The sequence below is a fragment of the Brachycentrus maculatus genome, unplaced genomic scaffold (genome assembly GCF_059751285.1).
Source record: "Brachycentrus maculatus isolate JH-2025_06_01 unplaced genomic scaffold, ASM5975128v1 h1tg000089l, whole genome shotgun sequence".
Classification (NCBI taxonomy): Eukaryota; Metazoa; Arthropoda; class Insecta; order Trichoptera; family Brachycentridae; genus Brachycentrus; species Brachycentrus maculatus.
Window position 1 is genome coordinate 1 of NW_028280843.1, and position 27,832 is coordinate 27,832.

A 27,832-nucleotide genomic window follows, 5' to 3' on the forward strand; every position below is an offset into this window, starting at 1 on the left:
TAGTATGTGAGGTCCGAATCCTGGATTATAATCACAGACATGAGAAACGCCAGAAAATACCATTTTCATTTTTATTATTTAAGCTTATAATTTGACCAGACAATTTATTTACAACATTTTGAGTGTGTCCAAATACTTGTTCACAAAATCTGGATTACCTCCAATTACAGGAGTTATTTTCATATTATTTTTTGACATCTCATCAAAGATGAAGAAGAATATGGAAGTCTGGGCATTTACGGGGCTGACGACCGTCATAGGCTAAATTGTCATATGTCAAACAATAATCTGAGCGTGGTTAGTGCAACATGCAAAATACGTGGTGAAATAAATCGTTAATTATATTTACAATCATGTTAACAATTCGTAACTATCATACTTATATAAAATGGTAATTTTACTTCGAATGTATACCACTATCAAAATCTGAGAAATTAGGTCGTCAGTCATGGGTAAAAAAGTCAATATTAGATTTTGTATAAAGTGATCACTGAAAGCTTCCAATGTCAGGAAGTGAGCCCTGTAAATGCCCAGATTCTTAAATTCTCACCTCTATAACTTCATCTATGATGGGATTCAATAAAATCGTGAATGTTATCGATATTTATGCACAAGCCTATGTAATATGTATATGTATTTTATATTATATGTATGGCATTTTCCTTTTTTTGTAAAATTATTATTTTTAAAAAAAGTAATGTCTTTCCAAAGTATTTTTTTTTCAAATACAATTTAGTAAACACGCCTAGACGATTGAGATCTCTACCATAATAAAGGGATTTTAGAAAGTATAATTTTTCCTTAAATTTTCTACTTAATATATAAAACTAAAAATATCTTTAATATATATTTTTTTAATGTTTATTTTAGAACTTTTGCAATATTTCTAACACGTTTCTTCGTTTTATTTCAGTTTTCGTGATGTCTTAATTCCCCATCGGCACAAACGCGATGCGCTGGTTCAAGAGGAACGGGGAGGCCCCCCGCCTGATCAGCCTGTCCCCGCTGCGGGGCGAGGCCCCCCGGGGACTGCCCCCGCCTCCGCCTCCGCCGCCCGAGCCCCCCGGCCCTGGAGGCCCCCTCACGCCGCCCCCTCGGACCGTCAGACGATCGAGAATAGGTCGGAATAATTTGTGTATTTATTATTGATTTGGAAACGAATTTATCGATTCTAAGGTTAAAGAAATATTAATTTTCTATTCAAGAAATATTAATTTTCAATTATTCTGGGTTTGTAGTGTATTTTTCACATCTATCTTTCGTTTCCTAACTATTCTACGTGCAAACAAGCGCTTAAAATAGAGGTTTTCTAGGTAATTAAAAAAACAAATCGTTTCTTAATAATTTATTTGTAATTAATTAATATTCAACTGTTTTAGTGTGTTGAAATACTTGTTCTGAAAAATTAGATTTTTCAGGAGAACGTTTTTAAAGTTTAAAAATATAATACAATGTATTAAAAATAAATATCAAGCCACTTTTTGAACTTTTTACTGTGCAACAGATCTTTTTAGGTAAAACCTGAAGGTTTTTTCTCCATTTTAAGAATATTTAGTATATTTCATAAAATAATTAAACAATACCTTTTCTTCAAAATGCAAAAACAACACTTTCTGTCCTGTAGCGGGTAAATATTAAGTTAAAAATATGCCTCTTTTGCTGGGATATAGTACATTTTCTGGGCATTTCGAACACATGCACGACTGAAAATTGTCGATTTTTGATTTATGACGTTCTTGAAAGGAGTGAGCGATATCTGAATTATCTCTAATTATAGGAGTTATTATTCCTACTATTTTTTTTTGACATCTCAACGTCAAAATGTAGTAATTTTTCAATTTGATTTGATGTAAAAGATCTTTGGATCGATAAAAAAATATATATTTGTCTAACTAACTAATTAACCATCATGCCGCTTCACCGCAGGGGTAGCAGAGAGAATAGAACGCCATACTACTCTGTCTTTGCAAACAATAAATGCCACGAATCGTTCGAATATGACGCGGAGAATTTTGATAAAAATAATCTGACCCGAATCGCTTACATAAATAACTTAGGCCCTTTTCGCTTTCCAAGTCGATTTATGAACGCGTTTAATGGTCAAATTAGTCGAATCTGTCCATTTTCCGCTTCTAGTGCCGATTTCTGGCTTAAATGACTTTCATCACCTAGAAGTAATGTTCAAAATTTATCTATTGCTTTCACCGCATTACGATTATTTATTTTTCACCTGTAACTGATTTCGATTCCATTAGCTAAAATGTTCATTTGTGGCAAGAAATTGTATCAAATTAATGAAAATATAGGTCAAAACATGTCTCCTTTCTGTACAAATATTGCATTTCTCCCTTTCTTTTTGTCTTTATTGTTCGAATTTTTTTTTGTTATCTTCTTTCACTCTTTCAGAATTTTATTTTTATACAAATGTCAAATCGTTAATTTTAATTTATGTAATAATTTAAAATCAAACAGATTTTTTGAGTCTACTAAGTTGTATTTTATTAACAAAAACACATAAAAATTTATAGTGTGACAATTGTTTCGCCTAGTTATGGCATTTACAAACGAAGAACATTTTCAAACGAATGTCATTCGTTTGAAAATGCCACAACTAGGCGGAAAATTGTCACAATATTAATTTTTAATGTGTTTTTGTTAGTAAAATACAATTAAGTAGACTCAAAAAAATCTGTGTTTGATTTTAAATTGATACATAAATTAAAATGGAGATCTACAAATAAAATGCCAAATCAATAAATTAGTAAAAAAATATATTTTAATGACCTGATGTTGGAATAATTTTCCGTAATCTATTGTCACGAATAACTGTTTACAAAGTGGTATTACACAAAGTAAACGATGAATGATAAGGAGAGTGTTGTTATATTACTATATCACAAATTTATCAATGCTTTTAATATACAAAATATATTAAATAATATTTATATCCCTCGAAATCCAGCAAGTCACTAATTTATGATATTATGTTCTTCATACACGCTGGTAAAGACAAGAAAATATGCACATACGCCTGTTTTGCTTACTTAAAATTTAATTAGTTAATTCGTCGCTCTTCACGCATTGTATTTTTATTAGAAAAAGTAGGCAGTCGTTACACAGTCAGCATTTCAATGACACGAAAACCGCACCTATACGATAAATGGTTTAAATTATATTATACTGCTCATTGGAAGTCATTATAATTATATTATTTGTGGTCACCATTAAACAGAATTACAACGCCCTTGAGTTAAATTAAAAGTAAAATTGTATACCAACTAGAAATATATAAAAATAATATCGATTATCATTTCCATTTATATTTTTTAATGATTATAACCTATTTCCATATTTTCATTAGAAAGGTGGCGGAATGTATTTGATAATAGGATTTGGACATGCAGCTGCATTGAAGTACAGTAAAACATCGATATAACGGACCTCTATATAACGAATTTTAGATATAACGCACAAAAATTCTGTGAAATGTAAAAAAAATCATAAAATGTTAATATTGAACAAGTTTAAATTCAAGTGTCGCCGCAAGTAAACAATTTTAAGCGGCCATAATAATTACAATTAAAAATATGTTTTACATACAATACTTCAGAGTATGCGTATTTTTAAATACTTCAGGTAAGTAGGGTAAAGCATACGTAAAGCAGCGATATAATTTATTTTGTTATATTTTGATGATATCTCAAATCGCCTTTTTGGGTTTTTTATTTCTTTTTCCCTTCAACTTACATGTAACATAATATATTATTTGTATATAGTTTTTGTAGACATAATACAAGTGACTAACCTTTTCACAAACCGCTCTTTTCCTGTTATTATTAATATTGATGTTTTTACTATTATAAATGTATCTCAAAGAAAATATTGTTGTTTTACCGCACAATAATTTGTATTCAGTTAGACTGTCATATAAGAATACTAAACGGTATTTTTTTAAGCGAACTTCGACGCTTTTTTTTTCTCAGTACGGAAGTACTGTGACGCCATTTTTTTCGATATAACTTTAATCAGAATCTACACAAAAACCAGCAGTTAAACTTACGAAATAAAACATTAAAAATCAACAGGACAAAATATGCAATAAATTATATTACAGTATCTACTCAATGAATTAGGGCCACCCATTATTTTTTCGAATACTCTGAAATCTTTTGGATTATTATATTTATTTTACATAAATACTTTAAGTTTTCTATTGACATCTAATATCATGTATATTACCTTCAATAATATGTAAAATATACCTGGATTGTTTAAGCCTTTACAAAATTTCAAACCCTTTTTCTGAGAAAGGTCCCTAATTAGCACAGGTAGACAGATAGTTGAAAGTTCAAAAAATAGTCCTATCTCATTTATTAGTGAAGTTTCTTGAGTTCTGGTTGTTGTTTTGTTCAGAGAGGTTATATAGTTATCGTGTCTTGTGAAAAAAACTTAATTTTTAATTTTAGTTCATAAAGTATAATTTTTTTTTGTAAACACAAGTGTTTTTTTTGAAAAGGATAAAATGGGAAAAAGTAAAGACATTTCTGAGGGAAAAAAGTCTAGTGTTATAGTGCTACTGAAATTAGGAATACTATCTAATAGAGAAATTTCAAAAAAAGAAAACGTTTCTCGCCAAACAGTGGACAGAATTTCAAAATCAATAAAAAATCAGTCACCCGCCACCAGCAATCGGCGAAAGAACTGTCGTAGGATTAGAAAAACAACACAGAGGACTGATCGAAAAATCGTTCAAAGTGCCTTAGAAAACCGTAGTGCATCAGCAAAAACATTAAAAATAAAATTGGAAGAAGAGGGTATAAATATATCGGTATCAACACTGAGGCGACGTCTTTACGAAGTAAATCTGAAATGCAGGCGCCCTGTAAAAGTACCAAAATTGACACCACGAATGAAAGCGGATCGATTAAAATGGGCCAGGCTACATCGAAATTACTCGGTAGATGATTGGAAAAAGGTATTTATTTAAATTGAATTTTCAACATATCATTTTAGTAAATAAACTTATATATTTGTATTAAACTTAAATTTTCATTATTTTTCAGGTCATCTTTAGTGATGAGTGCCGGTTAGAAGCCGTGACAGAGGGCCGTCGATTCGTCAGGAGAACACCAATGGAACGTTACAATGAGGCCTGTGTGGTAAAAGTTATCAAACACCCCCCTGCAACAATGATATGGTCATGTATTATTAACAATTTACCTGGGCCGTTGTTTTTCGTGGAAGGAACAATGAACCAAAATTCCTATAAGCAGGTCCTCGAACGAATTTTATTGCCCTTCTACCATACACTCGACCCAACAGAAGGTCCATACACCTTCATGCAGGATGGGGCACCTTGCCACCGGGCTAAATCAATAATAAATTTTTTGTCTAACAAAAATCTGCCTTTGCTCCCCTGGCCTGGAAATTCTCCGGAACTTAATCCTATAGAAAACGTATGGAGCATGTTAAAAAATAAGGTATACTCATTTCCAAATCCGACAGTAGACTGTCTAAAAAAAAATATTCAAAAAATTTGGTCAGAAGACGAAGAAAAAAAAACATGATAAAACAGTGGATTTTAAGTATGCCAAAAAGAATTGAGCCAGTTATTTCTGCCAAAGGTGGAAATACTAAATACTAACTATATTTATATGAAAATATATGCATAATTTAAGCGTAATAAAGTGTTCATGTGTAAATAAAATTCACTGTTGTTTTATTCAAGGTTTTCTCTGAGTTATTCCTGTTTGAATTGAGAAATTGCGCGAAATTCTGCGTGGCCCTAATTCATTGAGTAGATACTGTATATCCTCATTGAATATCAGAATTCAATTGAATATCAGAAAAACTAAACAACGGTTTATAAGCTACTTTAATGTGGTTTATAATCTGTTTTTTTTAAAATCTTAAATTGGCTTTAAACTTCTAAGGTGATTAATGATCAGTATGCATATTATATTCTAACCTCTTCGTTAACCAAATCGCAGCCAAATTTTAAAAGGATTGACATTTGGAAAGTAAATTAAAATAATACATATTTATTTCTCCAAATTATCATTATTAGATTAGATTTAAATTAAACATGGCCTAGATTTTTTCGTTAAATTGAGACGTTGGTATTATCGAACCAAATATCAAACGCCAATTATTTTAAGGCTATTCACCTTTCGCTTACATATGGCACAATAGTTCATAAGCGAGCATTTATGACTTTGTCATATCTTTCTATATCGCTCACTCCTTTCAAGAACGTCATAAAGCAAAAATCGACAATTTTTAGTTGTGAATATTTTCGGAATGCCCAGAAGATATACTATATACCAGCAAAAGCGGCATATTTTTAACTTAATATTTACCCGTTACAGGGCAGAAAGTGTTGTTTTTGCATTTTAAAGAAAAGTTATTGTTTATTTATTTTTTTAAATATACTAAATATTTTTCAAATGGAGAAAAAACCTTCAGATTTCACCTAAAAAGATCTGTTGCACAGTAAAAAGTTCAATAAGTGGCTTGATATTTATTTTTAAAACATTGTGTTATATGTTTAAACTTTAAAAACGTTGTCCTGAAAAATCAAGTTTTTTTATTTATGACGTTGTTGAAAGGAGTGAGCGATATATGTACATACGTATGGTTTTCTAATATTCTGTAAATTGAACATGTTGAACCATCATTCTCTGAACCTTTAGTACATTTTTTGACCTTTATTTTCTGAATTGTTAGTACATTTTTTCACCATTGTTCTCTGAATCTTTAGTACATTTTTACACATGTTTACAATTGTTAGTCCGCCCTTTATAAGTAATTGAAAGCATTTTTTACTTTTCTTTTCTTTTCGCAACGTTTAAAGGTATTTGCCCTCTAGAGAAAAGTGCTTATTGTGTATTTCGTTTTCTAATTTCAACAAACGTGATTTCAAATTTAATGTGTTCATTTAATGTCGTCTGTCATGACCCTTGATTTCAAATCCTACTAATGATATTAACTTCTTTAACCTTTAATAAAAGTTCAAATAGGACCCATAAGATTCAATACTTTATCAATGAATGTTTAGGAGATATGAAAATTTTCAATCGATACAAATGGATTTTTTTTGATATTTTTTTATTGTATTATAAATGCATATGTTCGTTGTTGAAATGTTAAAACTCCTTTATTCGCCTATTGCTTTTGAATTTTGACAAAACGTTGCATTCAAATACGCGTGTGTCTTAATATATACTTGTGACAGCTTTGATCGTGTTTTTTAACAGTTATTTTAATAAATAGTGGTCCAAGTAAAACACAAATTAAAAATAGGTATTACCACAAAGTGACTGCCGATTCAATTAATGAAATAATTAATTTGGTCTGAGACGCTTTCGTGGTCATTTTGCATTTAATTAATAATAGAAAACAAAGTAAACTGCGCGTAAAACCTTTGATTGTGTAATTTTTAATTTAGGTAACCTTAAATTAAAAACGCCGTGTGTTACCAAGGCAACATTCATTCGTAAATAATGATAAATTATCACCCCCATTTTTATTAATTTATGATTGATGTTTTATCACAACTTTACAAAAATATCACTACATAATTAAATACCGCATTTTACAGTGTATAAAAGACAAATTTTTCGTAAAAAAATTGCCGCCCAAATTCAGGGCCTCTTGTAATCGAAATTAATATAAAAATAATTTAAAAAATCCTGCTAATCTTAAAAATGGCCATATATTTGATGCCGCGGGAAAGCTATCTCTATCTGGCAACATTTTAGTTATGGGAATCAATCATACAATAAAAAAATGTATGACACTTGTTTTGATGCATTGCGCATCATTTTCAAACGCCGTATGTATTTTAACCCGATGGTTGCCAGAGACGAGATATCTCGGCAAATGGCGGAGTGCCCGTATGGCCAGAGACGAGATATCTCGTCAGTACTTTTGATGACGTATTACTCCGCAGTTTTAACTCATATTGACAATCTGTCAAAAACGGAACATACATTGCCATCAGTTGAAGTTGTCACAAAATATTTTATAAAGTTTTTAAATACTTTTAAGTGATTTATCGGTATCACTTTCAGCTGACAGTTGACAGATGTCATTAGGGCTACCACTCAAACCACTTGAAATATTGATTATTTTAATCGATTGTTTTGAACGCCAGGGGTTTTTATTTTGATCAATTTTTTTGTGTTTTTCTTATTATTTTAAAATATTCCATTGATAAATAATAGTTGTGTGTTAATATTAAATTTAATAAAAACTTGCGTGTGCGACTTAGTGTGACAACCCTGAAAATTTGAAACTGGTTTAACTTCAAGAATAAAACTCTAACAATCGATGCGGGATATAATATTTGGTAAGTAAATTATAATTCAATAAAAACAACAACAAAAAAAAATCTTTAGACAGCTTTTTTTTTTCATAAAAATACTTGGCCTGTTGAGCACTGCGGCGTAATTTATTTGCGGCTATGAAAAGGTTAAGAAATAGTGGTATTTACTAAGTAAAACTTAAATTGAAAACGGATAGATTTTACCACAAAGTGACAGCCGAATCAATTGATGAAATTGAAGAAAATTCAGATGTGGATTTTCAGGGTCAGTTCGGTTATTTAAACTTTACAATCTTATAATAAAAAATGGTTAAAATGTTTTTTTATTTTTTTAATTTTTTTAAATTTTTTTTATTTGTATACATTTATTTAAATCACAATTTATACATATTTAGATTTTTTTTGCAGAGACCCACCAAGCCACCTTGTGTGTCTTGTCGGTGGAGTTCTTTTTTAATACATTTTTATTGTTTTTAACGATTTTAACCTAACATAGACACAAAAAAGAGAAAAAAATTAAGAATATAAACATTTTTCAATTTTCATAAAATTAACTCTTGATCATTTACCCATTCCTTTATTTTGCCTTTGTTCCATATTTTATTTTGACTTCTTACATCCGTCGGCAGCAAATTAAAAATGTTCGGAACGATATATTGCAGTGTTCGACTCCCATATTTATTGTTAATTCTTGGAATTATTGATTATTTATTGTTAATTTAAAAAATGCTTAAAAATTATGATGCGTGAAATGCGGTAATGTTAGTGTAATATTCGCGTCAGTTTACAACTCCATAAGCGCTAGGCGCGAGCCATCCCGGTATGGTTTATGTCGCCACCGCACGTGGTTTTAATTTCTATTAGCAATAACTCTACAATACACGCACTGGTATGCAAATCACGTGACTTACCACCCTACTTGGAATACCTCCATTCTGGGAGAAGTATTCCTGTCTATCGCCTATTAGAGCTAAGATCATTGTGCCGGAGTCACTTGCCTTTAGTTTGGTAATGATTGAATGATACAACCATTTCATCCTAGAAAAAATACAATGAAAGAACTATTTCAGCTTATCGAATCGCTACCTAAGATGTTCACTTCAAAAAGCTTCGTGGTAGTCAAGAATCTAACTCAACAGCAACCAGGGCAATGTAATATACAGAATCTAATTCATCATAAATTGTTACATACTGTAGCTGACCTATACAAGTTCTCTCAAAATTACAATTTTCATTTTCATCGTCATTCATCACGATTGCCCATTCATATTGTTGGCACATCCAATTGTATTATTGATTAGTACTTTAACCATTATTTTGTTTCATAACAAATACAAAAATAATGATGTTTGATATATTTTTTTGGTCTCTGAAATAATAATGGAATTTAGTTTGTACCTAATAGTCAATTTCGCATTCTCTGAAGTATGTAGGTAAGTAGTTTTAATCATATTTGAACTTTGTTCTTAAAAAAATATATGAATTTAATTTCGTATAGTAACGAAATCAATATTGATTTGATTTCGTAACTAAATCAATCCATCATTACCCAAAAATGATAGCCAAGCTTAAGGAAAAAGTCTACCAAGCCATTGTCAGATCACACTCCTCTATGGCTCCAAATGCTGGACGATGTATTACACTTACTTTAGGCAACTAGAAACTGCTGTAATGCGAATGCTTATATTGTCAGCTGGAGTGTTCCTTAGAGTTCACGCATTCGTGGAAGCCGGGCGTAACAGATATCAATAGTAAGGCAGAGGGAAAGCAATTGAGATGGTATGGGCACCGAGATGGACACAGAGAACCTGAACAAATGAACCAGGCAATCGCCATGGATCTTCCTCGAAAGACATCTAGATGAAGACCAAAAAATTCATGGATGTACAGAAAGATAACATGATTCGAAGGCATGGCCTAGGTGACGTTGTCCATGATAGAACAACCTGAGGACGAGGAGAGCTGACACCAACAGTCTACGAAGACGATATGTTGGGATGGAGCCAGAAAAAAGAAAAGTTAAATATCCACAAACAATTCTAGTACCATATAATTTAATTAAAAAAATGTTATTTTTTGACATCTCTTTAAAAAACAAAGAAGAATATGGAAGTCTGGGCATTTACGGGGCTGACGACCGCCAAAGGCTGGTTTAATTGATCAGTTTACACACGCGTAACATTCAAAAGTATTTGGACACACTCAAAATGTTGTTGATAAAAAATAGTTACATAAATAAAGGAGTATATGATATTTCTTTTTAGCTAATTTTATTTCTCAGAAAAGTATCGTTGGGTATCATACGTGCAGAGGAGTGCTTTCTATATAACCAGAAAAGCAGTGCCTACCCTGGATTACTCGCGTTCCATATAGAAAAACGACCAGTGCCTACAATGCCTTATCCTTAATTAACCCTTCTGCCTTCACTGACAAAAAAACTCTGTGCACGCCATTGCATGCAAGTTATGATATTGCATAATTTTTTAAGTTTAAAATCCCTAAAATGCATACTAAGTCCTACGAAAATTCATTTTTAAATCGAGCCTGCGATATGTGCAATGTAATGCTGAATGAAATAGACATCGATAATGTTTCTTTTAATACGTTTAAGAGAAATATTGTTGATGTCTATTTGACTAGTTGATAAAGAAAAATTCTATTATTTGATAAAAACATGTAATGTAAGTTTATTATATCGTTAAACTTTTATGTACATGACAGTTCATTTTTATTTTTAGATTACTTAAGTAAAAAACCTCTAATGGGAATGCCTATTTTTTAAATTTTATTATATTAAGAATGCTATTTTTGTTAAATATTCTGTTGGTTTTCCAATAAATTAATTAAAAGTTTTTTTCGACAAGTAACAAGCCTTAAAATTTGTATTGAAGGTACTGAATTCATGAAAAAATTCCTAACTGGATGTCACCGCTGAAAATAGATATTATATTTACGTTTTATTACGTTTTTAACTCTCGATCTCGCAAGTGGAAGTACGTAGTAGTGTGTTTACCTTAAAATAATCACCAAATACAATTCACTTCGCTACGGTAGCATCCAAATAAAAGTGTTTTTTTTTTATTATTTTATTTATTTATTATGTCAGTTAATGTGTTTTAATCTAACCGCGAAGAGTTCTGCCATTACGGGCATAATACTACATTAGAAGTTGCGCGGCTTAGCAAGTTAGGCTATAACTCCACACTACATACGGGCAAGGTAAAAGTGAGTTGGTATTTTCACTTTCCTCTATATTACATTTCGCCTTGGGTAGGCCGTTACTCGACAATTTATAGTTGCGATAGAGCATAGACCTACTCGTAAAGCATGCAGATTGCAATTTCGTTCCTTGTCTAGGTTATTTACACCGCGTATGCCTTGCTAAGAGAACACAGACATTAGACCTTCGAGCGCAATATTGCGTCGTTCGTCATCGTACTTTAAGCGCACCTTGAACTTAGTCGCAAATATTACGTTTAAAATACGCTAGTTAAATTTATACCATAAACTAGAATAGAAGAATAAAACCCTTATCCGCACACTTATGGTGCATAGGGCACTGTGTCATATAAACGCAGTGTTATCTTGATCGTTTACACATGAAGGAAAGGTGATCAGCCCTCCGCTTAAGGTACCACCAGTCCATGGTAATATTGAATAAATATTACAGTGAAAAAATTAATTATATTTATTTTACTCCCCTTGGGAATCGAACCCGGGACCTCCAGAACGGTAGCCGAGCGTGCTGACCATAGGAGGCGGACAATAAATTACTTTGTTTTTTTTTTTTAATTATTTTGTAAATTGAAAGCATTGTGGTATCCGCCTCCGTGGTGTAATGATTAGCGTGTTAAGCTACCGTGCTGGAGGTCCCGTTGTTCGATTTCCAAGTGGGGGTTGAAAATATATATTTATTCAATATTACCAAAAGCAGAGGGCTGATAACCTTTCCTTCACAACACTGCGTCAATACGATGCAGTGCCCTATGCACCATTGGGTGTGGATACGGATTAGAAGAAGGCATATATAACAGAATTAAGTATTATGTTACCAACTATGGAATAACCCAACATCACCCTACATTTCATTTTATTTTTAAATACATTAACGATGCCTCATTATGATTTTTTCTAAACTTATCGTTTATTTACAAATACATTGCTGTGTATAAGTTAGGCAAGAATTATTATTATTTTCATTATAGTTGGTGCGTTTTAATCCATTTTCTCTATCATATTTTAGTTAACAATGTTATTTATTAAGGTACCGTAAAGTGGGTATACATTGCACCAAAATACTGCATTTTTTCAAAAAATTGTCTATTCAGATCAGGTTTTTTACTTTTTCTGAGGTTTCAACTATTGCAATGTAATAACACATATACCTGTAACATGTCTGATACGTTTTTAAATTTTTATCTATTTTGCCTGTATTTTTTTTTTATATTTATATTTTGGTGCAAAGTATCCCGGGGTAAAGTACAACTTTGCACCATGATATTTTCTCTACACTTTTCGTACTAGAATCCAAATTTATGCAAAGTAAAGGCTATCCTACAAGTTTTGTTGCACCTTATGAAGGGTTTTGGCTCACAGTTCACTAAATGCAGATTAAAATATTGTATAATTATGGAAAAATAAGACACTTGATAGAAATTTAAAAAAAAATATATTGAAAAATCTAACAAAAAATTTTTTTTTTCAATACTGAAGGTTTAAAATTATATAAAATAAAAGGTGGATATTAAAACATATCGTACTACATAGGTAATAGGAATTAAAATTAAATTAGGTCTAAATATGGTCAAGTTCCGGGACGGTAAAGAAACCTCTTTTGGATTGCATTTTCGGTTCTTTTATGGAACCCGCTACATCCTTCCAAGAATATTGAAGAAAGTCATCCTTCGTCGGCCACTTCCACGATTTGAGACTCTCCTGCATGGATTTAACAGCTCTGTCTTTCTTTATTTCCAAAATCTGTCCCGGAAATTTTTCTCCTTCATAATGAAATACGACATATTTTCCCACCTTCTTTTTTACTGGTCCTAATGAAACGGAAGAACAAATACGATAACTGGTTTCAGTCATCGTTTTTGTTCTTTTCCCTCTTCCTCAAAGCTTCCGTGTGAACTATAATCAGTTAATGCTAGATATGCTGGAAGTTTCGATGCGGAAGGTGGGATCATTGATGTAGTTGGTTCAGGTAGCATTTGTGTCTCGTCAACGTTCATTTCGACATTTGGATCGTGAGCAATGCTCTTACCTGGTTCTATCGGTATCGTTTTCCTGCGTTTTAAGACTGAATTCTTTGGGTTGAATCTGTTTTCTTCCAAAAACTGTTGAAAACTCTGGCGCACGTCATCGTCATACGCTTTTAATGGCAACCGATTAAGCAACTGACTAGTTTTAGCAACAGTCAAGGTTTTATGTCTTTGCAAAAATGATCTTATCCATTCAGAGCCTGGTACGTTGTTCTTTAATATTCGTACTCTTCTGCCAAATCTATCCAAATAGGCTTTTAGAATGTAGCGAATGTCAAAAGCACTCACCGGGAAACCGTACTCACTCATGTCTACTATGCAGTTTACAAAGGATTGCTCTTCGCCCTTGTCACATATCGGAGGTTTTCCCACAGGTTTTGTGTGCTGACCTTTGAGCTTATAGTTAATCGTCCTTCTGGGGATTTTGAAAATTTCTTCAGCCTTTCTTTGACTGATTGTACCATTTCAAATGGCCTCCAAACACTGCTCCACTCTCTTTGGTGTAAAATCGCAGTATCGTCTGGCATAAGGCCGCTGTTTGTGTGTTCTTGACATTTTTGAAAAAAATATACCATCAGGAATTAAGTAAGTACACAAAACCAATAGATATTTAGCAAACATGTCAAGTTGTATTAGCCGTTTTAAGACTTTTCATCAAATTAATTAACTATGGCCTTTTGTGGATACTTTGCACTTGGTGCAATGTTACCCCAAATGTGGTCAATACAAGTCAGTTCTTAAAAAAATATTATTTTTACACAAACTTGACAACGTAACTAAAAAATATAGGATTTGAGAAAAGCAGGGCCTATCTACCTACGATTTAGAGACCACTCACTTGTTGTAACTAGTTTCAGTATACTGATTCCACTGGATTTTTTCGGAGACAATTTTCAGACAGAAAACTTTCTTTACGTTCGGACAGGAAAAACGCATTGAAGCAATAGCGACCGATTGTTACTTCTGTAAACTAAAAAGTAGATTGAAGTGTCATCTATCAGAAACAATAGAAAGTAGAATGAAAAATGACATGTATCAGAGATGACCAGCTCTACAATTTCTTTACAGAAGGTGGTGCAAAGTATCACCCATGGTGCAAAGTAAACCCACTTTACGGTACCTTTGTAATTACCACTCGCCGTGCGTTACGTTTAAGACCTGTTGGATGTCTTTATACATTAAACATATTTTGAAACACACGTGAGTACCAAAAACACATTATCGTGTTGATAATATGTGTCTAAATTTTGAAATATTTTACTAACAAGCGACCCGCTGTGAAAAAATACACAATAATACGTTAACGAATACTTGAAAATCAAAAAATGTGATCCGCAATCAGTAACTTTCTCTGCTGTTGTGTAATATTTACATTTGATCGTCTTACATAACACGATGTATAATTGCTGAAATTATTTAAACAATAAATTTATAGAGGACTCTATGAATCATATCTGGCAAGAGTCTACTAGAGACAGAATAAGGAACGCCAGGATAAGGGAAATATGCGAGATCGAAGATGTCGTTAGGTGGGGAAGGCCACGAAGGAGGCAATGGTATGCGCGTGTGAGGAGAATGGAACCATCCAGACTCCACCCACATTGCACTGTACGACTAACCCCAATGTAGACGACTCCCGGGCAGATCACGAAAGAGAGGGATCGACAGCTGGAAATCGACATCGCAGGAGGCTTATCCCTCTTAAAAAGAGGCCACCCTTTTTAGGTCCTGCTTTCGAAAGAATATTTTTAATTTAGTCTTGTACTCGTAAAACTATTTTTTTTATATATAAGTATAAAAAAATTAGGTACGCAGTTAAAATTATAAAAAATAATTGCACAAATAAAAAACATTTAAATAAAACTATTACAGAAGATAATTAATAATTCAATTAACAAATCGGTAGTTATTTCGAGTAACGATTATGAATATAAGTTTAAAAAAAATTGCAACGAAAGCAAAAGTTTTCATTGATTTGCGTTCGTGAGAAATACGAGAAAATATTCACTTTTACCTATATAAATAATATTTTGTTTGTTCAAAATATCAAACCTCTAAAGTGATTATTGAAATAAGGACACAACGTTGCATTGAAATACGCGCGTGTTTTTATGGGTGACAGGAAACATGTTTTTTTGTACAAACAGATTTTTATCGTAATGGCAGCGCCATCTGTTGGAAATAATATGCTAACCACGCAACACTTATCATTGCTCATGGGAGACATCGTGCTCCTGGGCAGCTGCTCAAATATTGTATACCCACAAGCATCGTGAACTTAAAGAAATGCGAGCTTTCTCTTTTCTTTCTTTTCCATTTGACTAGAAGTAGCGCGCGAGTGGGTTCAACTGGTTACTGAATAAAATAAAATAAATTTTAATCAGTCACCTTTTTTTTTAATTTGTTGTTTTTGCAATACTTATGTGCTATATAAAATTCAGAATTCTTGAAACTCCTTTTCATGACCTTTTTTAAATGGTAACATTGACTTAGATCAGCCAAAATGAATAATTTTCCCGCTATGTTGCTAAGTTTTTAATTTACAATTCTCATAAAGCAAGTTTAAATGTAAATACATACATAAATTAATCAATAACATAAATCAATCAATCAATATTGATATTTTGGCATTAAACTTTTTTAAATATATGGATAATACGGCACTAACAATAATTTTCATGGTGACACATTAATCCAGATATCACAGAGTCAATTAACCATCATATAGAAATTAAATCATACTGTGTGTGGGCATACTGGCAAAAAACTTTAACTCTAAAATCCCTGTTTAATAAATCCCTGTTTTTTAAAAGCTTTTAGCCTGAATAAAATACCCGTTACTATACTTTAAGTTGAATTTACTTGTAAAACCACATAAATATGACATTTCAAACTACTTAGTGTATTTGCTAGTTTATAGAACGTTGAAAACATTATAACACTGGATCATTAGTCAGAATTGCATATTTTCGAGTTAACGTTTTTTGCCAGTATATCCACGATATGATGGTCAATGGAGTTATTATTATAATATTTTAATTGAGGCCAAAGAATAAAGAGTCCATTACTATTTTTTGTTCAAAAATTAATTAATTTCACGCTATGTACATTAAAATATTATAAAAAGTAATGAAACGCACATTATTAAATGGAAATATATCGTTTTTCCATTTCAAAAATAAATACTTGGAGGTTAAATTTTATATTTTTTTGGATGATTTAATCATAAAAAAATAATCACCTTCTTCTTCTTCTTCAAACCCTTATCCGTATCCCAATGGTGCATAGAACACTGCATCATATAAACGCAGTATTATCTTGATCGGAAAGGTGATCAGCCCTCCGCTTCAGGGTAATATTAAATAAATATTAGAGTGCAAAAATGAAAAATTCATCCCCCCCTGGGAATCGAAACCGGGACCTCCAGAACGGTAGCCGAGCATGCTGACCATTACACTACGGAGGCGGTCATATAAAAAATAAAACGAGAGAATAATTCCTTAACTTTTTTCCGACTAATTTTTTTGGCCTCAGGCTTGACACTGGGTTAACTTGATCAGTAGTTAGTTTTAAAATGAAAACAAGGATAAATTCATGATCAATCTTGCCCTTTAAATTTATGGGTGTAGGATAAAATATATTTGATAAGATACAAATAACGTAAGTAAAGGAGCTTACGGTGAAGCACGTTACTGCCATATGGGGAATGAAATGGAAGAGATATCGTAGGTAGGAAAAGGAGAAAACCTGCAATGGTTAGGACACTTGGGCTTGAATATAGTAGCCTCTGAAACTTTGACACTACTTATACATATATACGATTGCCAATCATTTTACTAAATAAAGTGCCTTTCACAGGGATCGAACCGGGATTTATTTCAGCATGTAATATCCCCAAATAACTCGAAATGTAAAATTTCGGCATGATATCAAAAGGACCTAAGTTCAAATCCCGCGTGATTAGTTATTTATTTGTGAGCTTTTTACTGCGTTAAAAACTGCCATAACGAGTTTTTCTTTCACAGTTCCATAAATTGCTTCAATTTACTTATTCTTATTAATCGTATCGGGTCTAGCATGCCTAATATCTAGTTGGATCTTCCTTTCGCTTGGCTGCACTGAAGACAAAACGCAAGTCATCTTAGGCAAAGTATCCTATAACCGATATCTTTTCATCCTATTGTTCCATTTGTATTTATTTAAGATATGTATAGTAAATCTTACCTGTGTATGTCTTTTACACATCAAATAATAGAAATAAATATTTTTTTTAATTTGAATATTATTACTTATTTTTCTTGAAAATTCAGGGTATTTTCGAGTATTTACGATATATATATGTAGATATAATTTATATTAGAAAAAAGTGTCTATAATATTCATTTTATATTGCTATTTCGTATATTTCATTATTTTAACATCCTTTTTTGGCAGTGATTAGTATCCATTAAAGCCCAGTATACTCTATATCGCATTTTAATTCTCTTTAAACCCAGGTAACATTTAGCGTAACTGAATTTTTCGCTTAAAACACATTTTTTATATAGAAAAAATAGGGTTTTCTTCGAATAAATAAAGGGGGTTGAAAAGAAAAGAGATATTGAAAGTAAAGAAATTTTTTAAAAAAGTGCGTGGAAACTCGGCTGATGCCTCGCGCGGTCGATTGCTTAGTGAATTGGAGTTTTGCGAGTTCCTAAAAAAATATAAAATAAATCGGTTGTTATGTTTTATGCAACAACAATAAAATTTTAATAATATCTTTTTCATAATACAGAAATAAAATAAAAGACTTTGGTATAAAAACCACACATTGCATGCATCAAGATGTTTCAAATTATACAATTATTTTCCGTTTCCAACCCCTTTGTCGGAATACTCTTTGAACAATATGCCCATATTTTTTCCTAAAATGTGACGGTGATCGGACAAATCACCTTGATTTCTTCAATCGAGGATCAACTTCTCAGGAGAAGATTATATTTCGAACAATTGGCGGTTTGATCTGCTCAATGGTGCTGCAGTAATTATCAGAGCGTTAACCCTGACTTGTAGAATATTCTGGGAGAAAATTGGTGAGAAAATTCAATGTCTCGGCCTCTTTGTTAAAACTTGTAATAGTTAAAAACTCCCGAGGCCTTCGGGTAAACAATTAAACCGTCGTATCACATCTCGGGGAGTTAGAAAGGGGCGATTGAGGCGATTGACCGCTATACTGCATTCACGCATCTTATTTATTATACATGCACTCATATTTTGTAGCCTTTTAAATTTAAAAAATATACTGTCTGAACTCAATTCTTCTTAATTCAACAGTACAAAGGATTTGACTGCCACAAAATCCTCCCTTATAAAATTTCCTGCATTTAAAAAATTATGACATCTGGACATCTTAAATTACCCATATTAGATGAAATTTACGTGGTAAGGTATCTTTATGATTTAAAAAAAATGTTTTTGGTCCGTAGTCGATGTTCTTCCAGTTTCAAATAATTTTTAATAATTATTTGCGTTTTTACCTATCTACCTACATTAGCCTTAACATTTTGATATATTGTTTCAATATTTTACTATTTTTACACATAAATGATTGATATTAAAACTTCTTACTTTTTTTAGATAAAAAATCAACATATTTAGTTGTTTTCTGCCCTTTTTACGTTTAATTTGCCATATTTTATCATATCAGTCAATTTTATGTTCCTCAATATATTTTCTATGTTGTTGATTATTCTTTATTTAATATTTTTTAATGTGCTACAAATGATATGCGTTGTCATCCATCATAATTGTATCAAATGTTGTTTTTGTATTCAAGATGTTTATGCTAGCATTTTGACTAAACAAACGCTATGCCTAAAGAGCCAAAATATGTACATGGTATATAAAATTATTGTATGTAAGAATTTTTAATAGACAATATTAGGATTAACTGTTTTAGATTTATTTCCTTCGCATCTCTTATTGGCTAGAATATTTAATTATGTTTGTGGTAATACGTTATTTTGTTAGTGTCTTATTACATATTTTTCATGATTGATTGACCACTCATTTTGGATTTGTTGATCACATACTTAATATCTTTTTGTTTGTAAAGTAAAATATACTAGAAAAATAATTGCGTCGCAGAAAAGGAACATTAAAGATGCCGCATTTTTTTGCATCTTCGGCGAATAAATTTGGTCTTAATATCTTATTAGTTTTTTATTACAAAATGATGTCATTGCGTTTTTTTGAGCGCGCTTCAGTTTTCTTGGAAATCAGAATGTATCATTTGATAATTTCGGTCTTAATTCAGACAACAGATATTTTGTAATACGATAACATTTTGAAAATGACACTGAATTTATTAAGATTGTAAGTATAACACGTAAAAAATTGAACACTATTGTGTATACAAATAATGCATTTATTATTTTGTTAATAATTATAATTCTGTTTTTGTGTATTTATAGTGTAAGATGATTAATGTAAAACCACGACAGTTAGAGAAAATTATACATGTTTGTGGTGAATAATGGCGCCAGAACTACATAAGTCTAGGGTCAGTTCAGTTCACTTATCTACCGAGTACAATGATATCATTAGTTCCGTAAATACTTGACTCAACCTTATATAGAGGTTAGTCTGAGAATTATTATGATTAAAGTAATATATGTATACTTATATGTATATATATATATATATATATATATATATATATATATATATATATATATATATATATATATATATATATATATATATATATATATATATATATATATATATATATGTATACTTATATGTATATATATATATATATATATATATATATATATATATATATACTTATATGTATATATATATATATATATATATATATATATATATATATATATATATATATATATATATATATATATATATATATATATATATATATATATATATATATATATATATATATATATATATATATATATATATATATATATATATATATATATATATATATATATATATATATATATATATATATATATATATATATATATATATATAATTTATTTCGTTGGGTGGGAACGCATAAACTTGATTTTTAAATATTGGTGTCCTTAAGCCCTAATGATCTAAAAATCTTGTTCTCCCCCGCTCATCAATAAAAACTCCATGATCTTTGAAAAATCTTCAAAACAGCATATTGATAGCCATTTTTTTAATTGGATCTTTTGGTGTGAACGATTTCGAGAAAATATGGCGACCCTAATCTAGTAGGTATCTATCTGCATACCAAATTCACCGGTGATGTCGAATACCAAACCTTGGCGCCACATTACGTCTCCTCGCTTTGCGAATTTCTGCCTCTTGAAATACGCCTCTGCTACTCAATTTATCGTCTAGCAATTCTTGTCCAACGTCTCGATTGATTGAAAAGCTTTTATATTACTCGCTACTCGATGTCACCGATCACCCACCGATATCTCGCGACGTATTGATTTTTCCAAGGCACTTAAATGTTATTTTTAATATAGACTCTGCAGTGTTTTTCAATCAGTGGTACGCGTATCCTCAAAGGCTCACGAAGTTACACCAAGAGGTACAATCTCTTGACTAAGATAATTCAATCTGTAAAAAAAACAATTGCTGGAATATATTACTAATCAATCAGTGTAATTATTACACTGTGATATGTAATTCGTATCGCCGAAATATGTTTTTGATCGATTTGATTTCAACTCGAAGACCTTCAGACTGAAGCTGACCAAAAATAACCTTTTTTTTTTTTGCAAAGAAAAACGGCCACATTTATCACATTAAACTGATTTTCACATTTTTTGTCACATTTAACGAGTTTTTTATGTGAATTTGTCAAAAATATTAGGAACCACAATAGAAAATCCAATTACCGAAAGTCTTATTTTAAAGTTAAATTCGATTTATTGATTCTATCGTCCATATTTACCACATATTACCCGAAAAGACAATTTCTCTATCATCATAGGTAGAAAATAGAAGTATCCAAGCTCACCACATGTATTCATATGACTTACGATATAAACCATAAGGAAGTGCAAGCCTTAACCATGATTTAGTGTGATCTATTATTATTATTACGAATATACGGAGTATTGTAATGACATTTTTGTTCAATATATTATCGTCTGAATGAATCATTGTTCACCAAAGAAGATGGCCGCAAAGTACATCCTGCGCTCACGTAGCTTACTCATATTTCCTGTCTAGCACCTCTATATTCGGTTTATGTTCAAACCAAATCAAATAAACAGACGATTATGAATCTTCGTATTACTTAATCCAAGTTCTACTATTGTATCAGTTCGCCTGTCGCTCGTTACAACGCTGCGGAACAGAATTGTCAGCATTCGAAGAATTTAATTATGTTTATAATAATAAAGCCGCCAATTATTCCTTCAGTCGGTGTCTTAACGCGGTCAAAAGAAGGTGTTCGAAAACTTCTATATTTGTAGCGAGTCGTGCTTTCATGTTGGAGATCATTATGAAGTGGGCGTATTGTGAGTGTCAATTATTTTATATTCAAATCATAATAATGCAAACACGTGGCTTTAAACATTAGGAATTCTCGTTTTTTTTTATATTAGGTTTTGAAAACTGTCATGTCTTAATCCAACTGGAACAATTTTGTTAACAGTCCCTATTTTTGTTCCAGATATGTCGCCAGTTAGATGGGCGCATCGGAAAAGCAGCAGCAGTCCTCAAGAGACAAATCTGTACAATTTGTCCGAGCAGTTAATCATCATTGATAAGCCTTCGCAAAGGCGGCCGCGCTATTTATCTCCACACGGGAGGAAAATATCTCTCCATACCCCGGGAAATTCCCCGCCGAGACACTTAACTCCTACATTCCAAAGAGACCGCTGCGGTTCGCTAGAAAAAGAACACGTTTATTCTAGGGAAAAACGAAATCCTTTACTGGATAAAGTCAAACACACCAGGCTATCTTGTTTCAAAGCTTCTCCCTCCATATCGCAAGAAGACTCTACCTCGACCTCCGGCAGTGAGTGCAGCTCGTTCGGCCTCAACACCACTCACGTGGATGACCCGGAAAATTTCCATTTCACGCGAGATCCTTATAATTACAACAAGTATCTAAGACACAGTCTGTGGAGTAAAAAAGCATCGGATGTAAAAACAGACGACAATGACGATGTATTCACTACCGACCAAAGCGAGAATGTATTCTCCGGCGTCAGAAAAAGATCACTTACAACTCACCAGCGAAGAGGATCCGACATGCGATGTTACAGCGCCAGCTCGGATCACGCTCCGGACGATCATTTAATACCGAAAGTGAAAACTCCTTTGTCTAAATCGAGCGATCAAATTTACGACGATGATCTTGAAACGATGCCAAAAATAGGTGATATTAGATTAATTGATTCCAAATTGAGTAGACGGGGTGAAAGAGTTAGAGTTAAATTAGAGAAAGACACAATCGGACCCAGTTCTTGTCTCGCGGCTAAATTGAGAGCGATGTCCGATAGATACTTGAAATCTTCTACAAATAAATTTATCGCAAAACTGTATAAAAATAATCCACAGAATGACACATCCGCTAACGAATCACCGAGTACTCCCGGCTTTGAAAAACGTAAGAAAAATCGTAACGGAGTAAAAGCGAAATTGCGAAGCTTCTCCTACGGTGCACTTCCGGGACTGGACGAATTTCAAAAGAACCATAACCCGATTTACCAAGACGAGATTATCAACAATTCCTTTGGAGATGAAGAAGCACTCATAAAAGATTCCGAGGATGCAGATTCGGGAATACTGGTAAACGAATCTGCAACTTCTTCCATATTTGACAGTGAAAGAAATCCTTCACGGTGTGAAAGTTCTACGTCGCATTTCTGCGTACCTTCCCACAATCGCAGTGTTTCGGGAGATCAAAGCAATCCTGCAAAGTCGCCGGCAGCAAAGAATCGCCTGGAAGAATACGAACCATTTGAGAGGAAGCCAAATATGACGAGGCACGCACAGAGGGCGTTATCGTTGGATAGAAAAGAGATTCTTCGTCGAATACCTCGATCTGCCGGCGACACCGAGAGAATGTTAGCGCTGACGGAACAACAAAAAAGGCGTCAAAGGATGCCAGACATGGTAGACTGCGATTTGCCACCAATACCACCGTGCAGGAAAACTGGTGGAAACGGAGTCAAAGGAGATAGATTGCAATCTGAGTTCAAAGTGGTGAGGATAGTGAGAAATGATCCTTTGGATGAACTCGGAATTTTCATTGCAAAAACTAAATTCACTGATCAGGGTAGCGTGGGTTACCTTGTCGCGCATGTGGTGCCTTCTGGACTAGCTGAAAAGTAAGTTTTTTTTTTAGTTTTTTTATAAATCATAACAATAATATATTTGTTTCGAAAATAAATAGAACTCGTAAATAATACAATCTTTGTTTTTTTTTTTTAAAGCGAATAGTCATATTGAAAGAAATTTATCTCGTAATTTTGTAGTTTAACAATTCATTTATTTATTCTCAGGGAGGGAACGCTGAAAATTGGAGACGAGATAATCAATGTTAACGGAAGAAGATTGCGCGGCCTTACTATGGCGCAAGCGAGAGAGACACTCCGCGGGGGAACTTCCGAAATAGATCTGGTTATTTGCAGATATCACGAGAAAAAGTCGAGTCCTGCGATAAGCCGAAAGACATCCATGAAATCCAAGTTCAAAAACAGTTTCAAAATGAAGGAGAGTCCTGTCGACTACGAAAATACAATCATCAGCGGGCAGCACGAGAACGCTTACGTAAACAGGAACGATATAATGATTCAAGCGCAGAGCACGCCGAAACTGAACAGATTGTCCATGCCGCCGAGCATATGTCCGGCATTCAGTCAGTTGGATTCCAAGTCCGACGAGGCAGACAAGTCGATCGGCGGCGATTCGGCTCCAGTGGCGACATCGAAAAGCGCGCTTTTATCGGCCGACGACTCGTCCGAGTGCAGCCCGAGTCCCTTATCTAAAAAGCGTAATCACTTCCAGAAGAACAACGGGAGTAACTACAGCAGTATGAACAACAAAATGTTACGCAGGCAAGTGGTCAGTTATGCCGGGTCCGCGAGGGGAAACGTCGCGAACGAAGGGCTCAGCCTGAGCTGCGCTTCCGACTCCATGGACATTGACGTGCCGGATTCTCCCGAGAAGCTGTTCAGGAAGATCGCCGTTCCTCAGGACGAGCGGCCCAAGGAGGAGAAGTCCATCTCGGCGACCAACTTCTGCACGCTCCCGCGCCGGCCGCGCTCGGCCGTGTGCACCTTCCACACGGTCATCTTCGAGAAGGGCGCGGGGAAGAAGTCGCTCGGCTTCACTATCGTAGGAGGAAGGGATTCCCCCAGAGGAGCGCTCGGCATCTTCATCAAGAGCATCCTTCCAAATGGACAAGCAGCTGACGATGGACGTTTAAAAGCAGGTAAATACACCATGTTTTAATGTTTAGGTAGGTACGTAGGGATGTGATTAACCGATTATGAAAATCAAATAAATGATTTATTTATAAAGTATTGGATCCATAAGTGTTTAATATAATTCGTTTTATCAAATTTAATATTTGTAAGTTGAAAACGAAACTGTAGGTTAGGACTAATGGGTAATTACATATTACTTTATCAGTTCCTCATGATTGGAATAGTATTCGTTACCTTTTCTGGGTTTATATTTCTTCTCCTGAGTTTATATTTCTTCCCAGCCTTTTTTCAATGTCTAATTGTAAAATATGTTAATATTGAGAGCTAAAAATACGCACCTTTTTTAATGGTGCATAGGGCATTGCAACAAATCGATCGAACACAAATCTGGGTTTCTCTATTTAGGCATTATTTTTATATTGACATCTCAACAAAGATGAAGAAGAAAATTGATGTATGGGTATTTACAGAGCTTACACCTTGCAAAAGCTGGTTGAAGTAATCACTTTATAGGCGTGTAACCATTCGCCATTCTACCCATGATTGACAACCATACAAGTAAATTTTTTGGAACTTGTATATATATATATATATATATATATATATATATATATATATATATATATATATATATATATATATATATATATAGTGTATTGACACATTCATTCATATGTGAGTTCTCGGCTGCATTGAGGCAGGTTGAGTTGAGTAAGCTTTTATTTAGCAGAAACCCTTATTGAAATGTATGCATAAGAAACATCAGAAATGATCTGAATTAAAGTAAGAAAAATATGTGTATATACAATGTTCTGACATTTCACAAAAATCTTAATAACCAAATGTCCATTTCCCTATACCAACCTGAGTGTCCACTCAAACGCCTCAGATACAGTGATTATATTATTCTCTAAACAAAGCAATGTGCGCCCATCTGGACAGTATACACACTAACAGGTATATCGATGCTTCGTTGCTATGGTTGCAAAATGATATTAACCAATCAGCTGATACAATTCTACTAACACATTTAAAAACCTGCATACCACACTAATTATTTGTTAGCAAAGGCATCCTTATCTATCGGCAAATCTATGCTTGACTTATTAGCGATTTTATCCATAAAAATATACAAAGCAGTCTCATAGAGTCTTGTGTCACTTTTGATAACATATCTCCTGTTGTAGCTCTTCGAGGAATTAAAATTTTTTCACTCCCTCATCAAAAAATAATATTTTGAAATGTTTTTAGTAAACGTTTTTGATAAAATGTGAGTTTTTCTTCTCGTCGTACATTTCACGACAGTCCCATGTTAAAGTAAATTGAAGTCCCGTAGTCTAGTGTTAAAAATATCAAAATCAACCAATCTTTTTGTTCCAGGTGATGAAATAATGGCAGTTAATGGAAATGTTTGTCACGACCTCGCACATAGTGAGGCTGTGGCCCTTTTCAAGAATATTAGGACTGGATCAGTTGCTCTTCATGTCTGTCGCAGAACGAAACCCAAAGAAACGTAAGAACCTTTGATTTTCTTGTTTTTTTTACTTTTAAACTTTTACTTTACACACATTTTTATTTTGACAGTCTTTTACAGTTGAAATTTCACAAAAAAACTAAACTTACAAATTGTTGGGTAAAATATCCAAAATAAAACAAGGTTTGTTGGATTGAATTCTACATTTATTTATGTATATGTTAATATGTGATGTATTAACATATACATAAATAAATGTAGAATTCAATCCAACAAACCTTGTTTTATTTTGGATATATTACCCAACAACTCAATATGGAATTCCACCAACTGTCTGCAATTACAATAAATAATCTTATGAATTTACTTCTCTTCTTCTTAGTTTAGGCCTTGTGGCCTGTTGTTAAGATGGATTAGCTTCCTGCTATGTCGATTCCCAGCAGTCAATCCATCTCTGGTGGTCTGCTTGGAAGTTGTCTATCTTAGGGTTGACCGTGCAGTACAATGTAGGGTAGTCTGTATGGTTTCATTGCCCACACATTGCATACCATTGTCTTGTTCATTGCCTTCCCCACCTAACGACATGAATCTCGCATATTTCTCTTATCCTGGTATTTCTTATTTTTCTTATTAAACTAACTTTGGCCAATTTAGCCTCAGACAAATGACTTCTCTTCGACAAGACCAAAGCCTTACAACGAATTTACTGAACAAGTTAAAAATATTGTAAACATATTAGCACATTCTTCATTGTAACTAATATTCAAGGTACAAAATTCTAGTTGTTTGTTCGACCACTTAGAGGTCTCACCCAGTAACGGACAAGCAAAAGCTAATATTATTTCTACGCAATTCCTCAGTTGTGAGTAAAACATATCAATATTGTTCTAATGAAATATTTGCTTTATTTTGCAGAACGTCAAAGGCAAAATCATGTACAGATCTTATCCAGTCTGGAGATTAACGAGTCAAGAATTCTCAGTGTGATTTTAAGTCAAGAAATGTATTCACATATTTTTAAATGTACAAAATAATTTAATTACTTTGATTCATATTAGTAGTAATTGCGCTTTATTCATTGATTATGTCAGTAAATGTGTGAGTAATCAAATTAATATTGTTTGTTATAAATTTTCATATCAATTTAGTACGTAATGTGAATGTGTAGAATTTTGTATATTTTAAATTGTATAATTTTTGTTTTTGTTATAAAGCGCGTGTACCTTAAATAATTGTGTAACATTTAAATTAATCAATTTATTTTCCATTTAGTAATGTGTATTTATGTGTATGAAATGTATGTGTAGTAAATAATAAATGAGAACAACATTAATGC

General features: G+C 32.8%; 1 protein-coding gene across 1 annotated transcript; it reads left to right on the forward strand.

The window, feature by feature from the left end:
* The first annotated feature begins 914 nt into the window (after positions 1-914).
* Positions 915-27,829, forward strand: LOC148310669 (uncharacterized). The gene is made up of 5 exons (XM_088258010.1): positions 915-1,120; positions 22,256-23,921; positions 24,096-25,027; positions 26,403-26,535; positions 27,412-27,829. The coding sequence occupies exons 1-5, from the start codon at positions 952-954 to the stop codon at positions 27,458-27,460; spliced, it is 2,949 nt and encodes a 982-aa protein (XP_088114136.1). The 5' UTR covers positions 915-951; the 3' UTR covers positions 27,461-27,829.
* Positions 27,830-27,832: the final 3 nt, after the last annotated feature.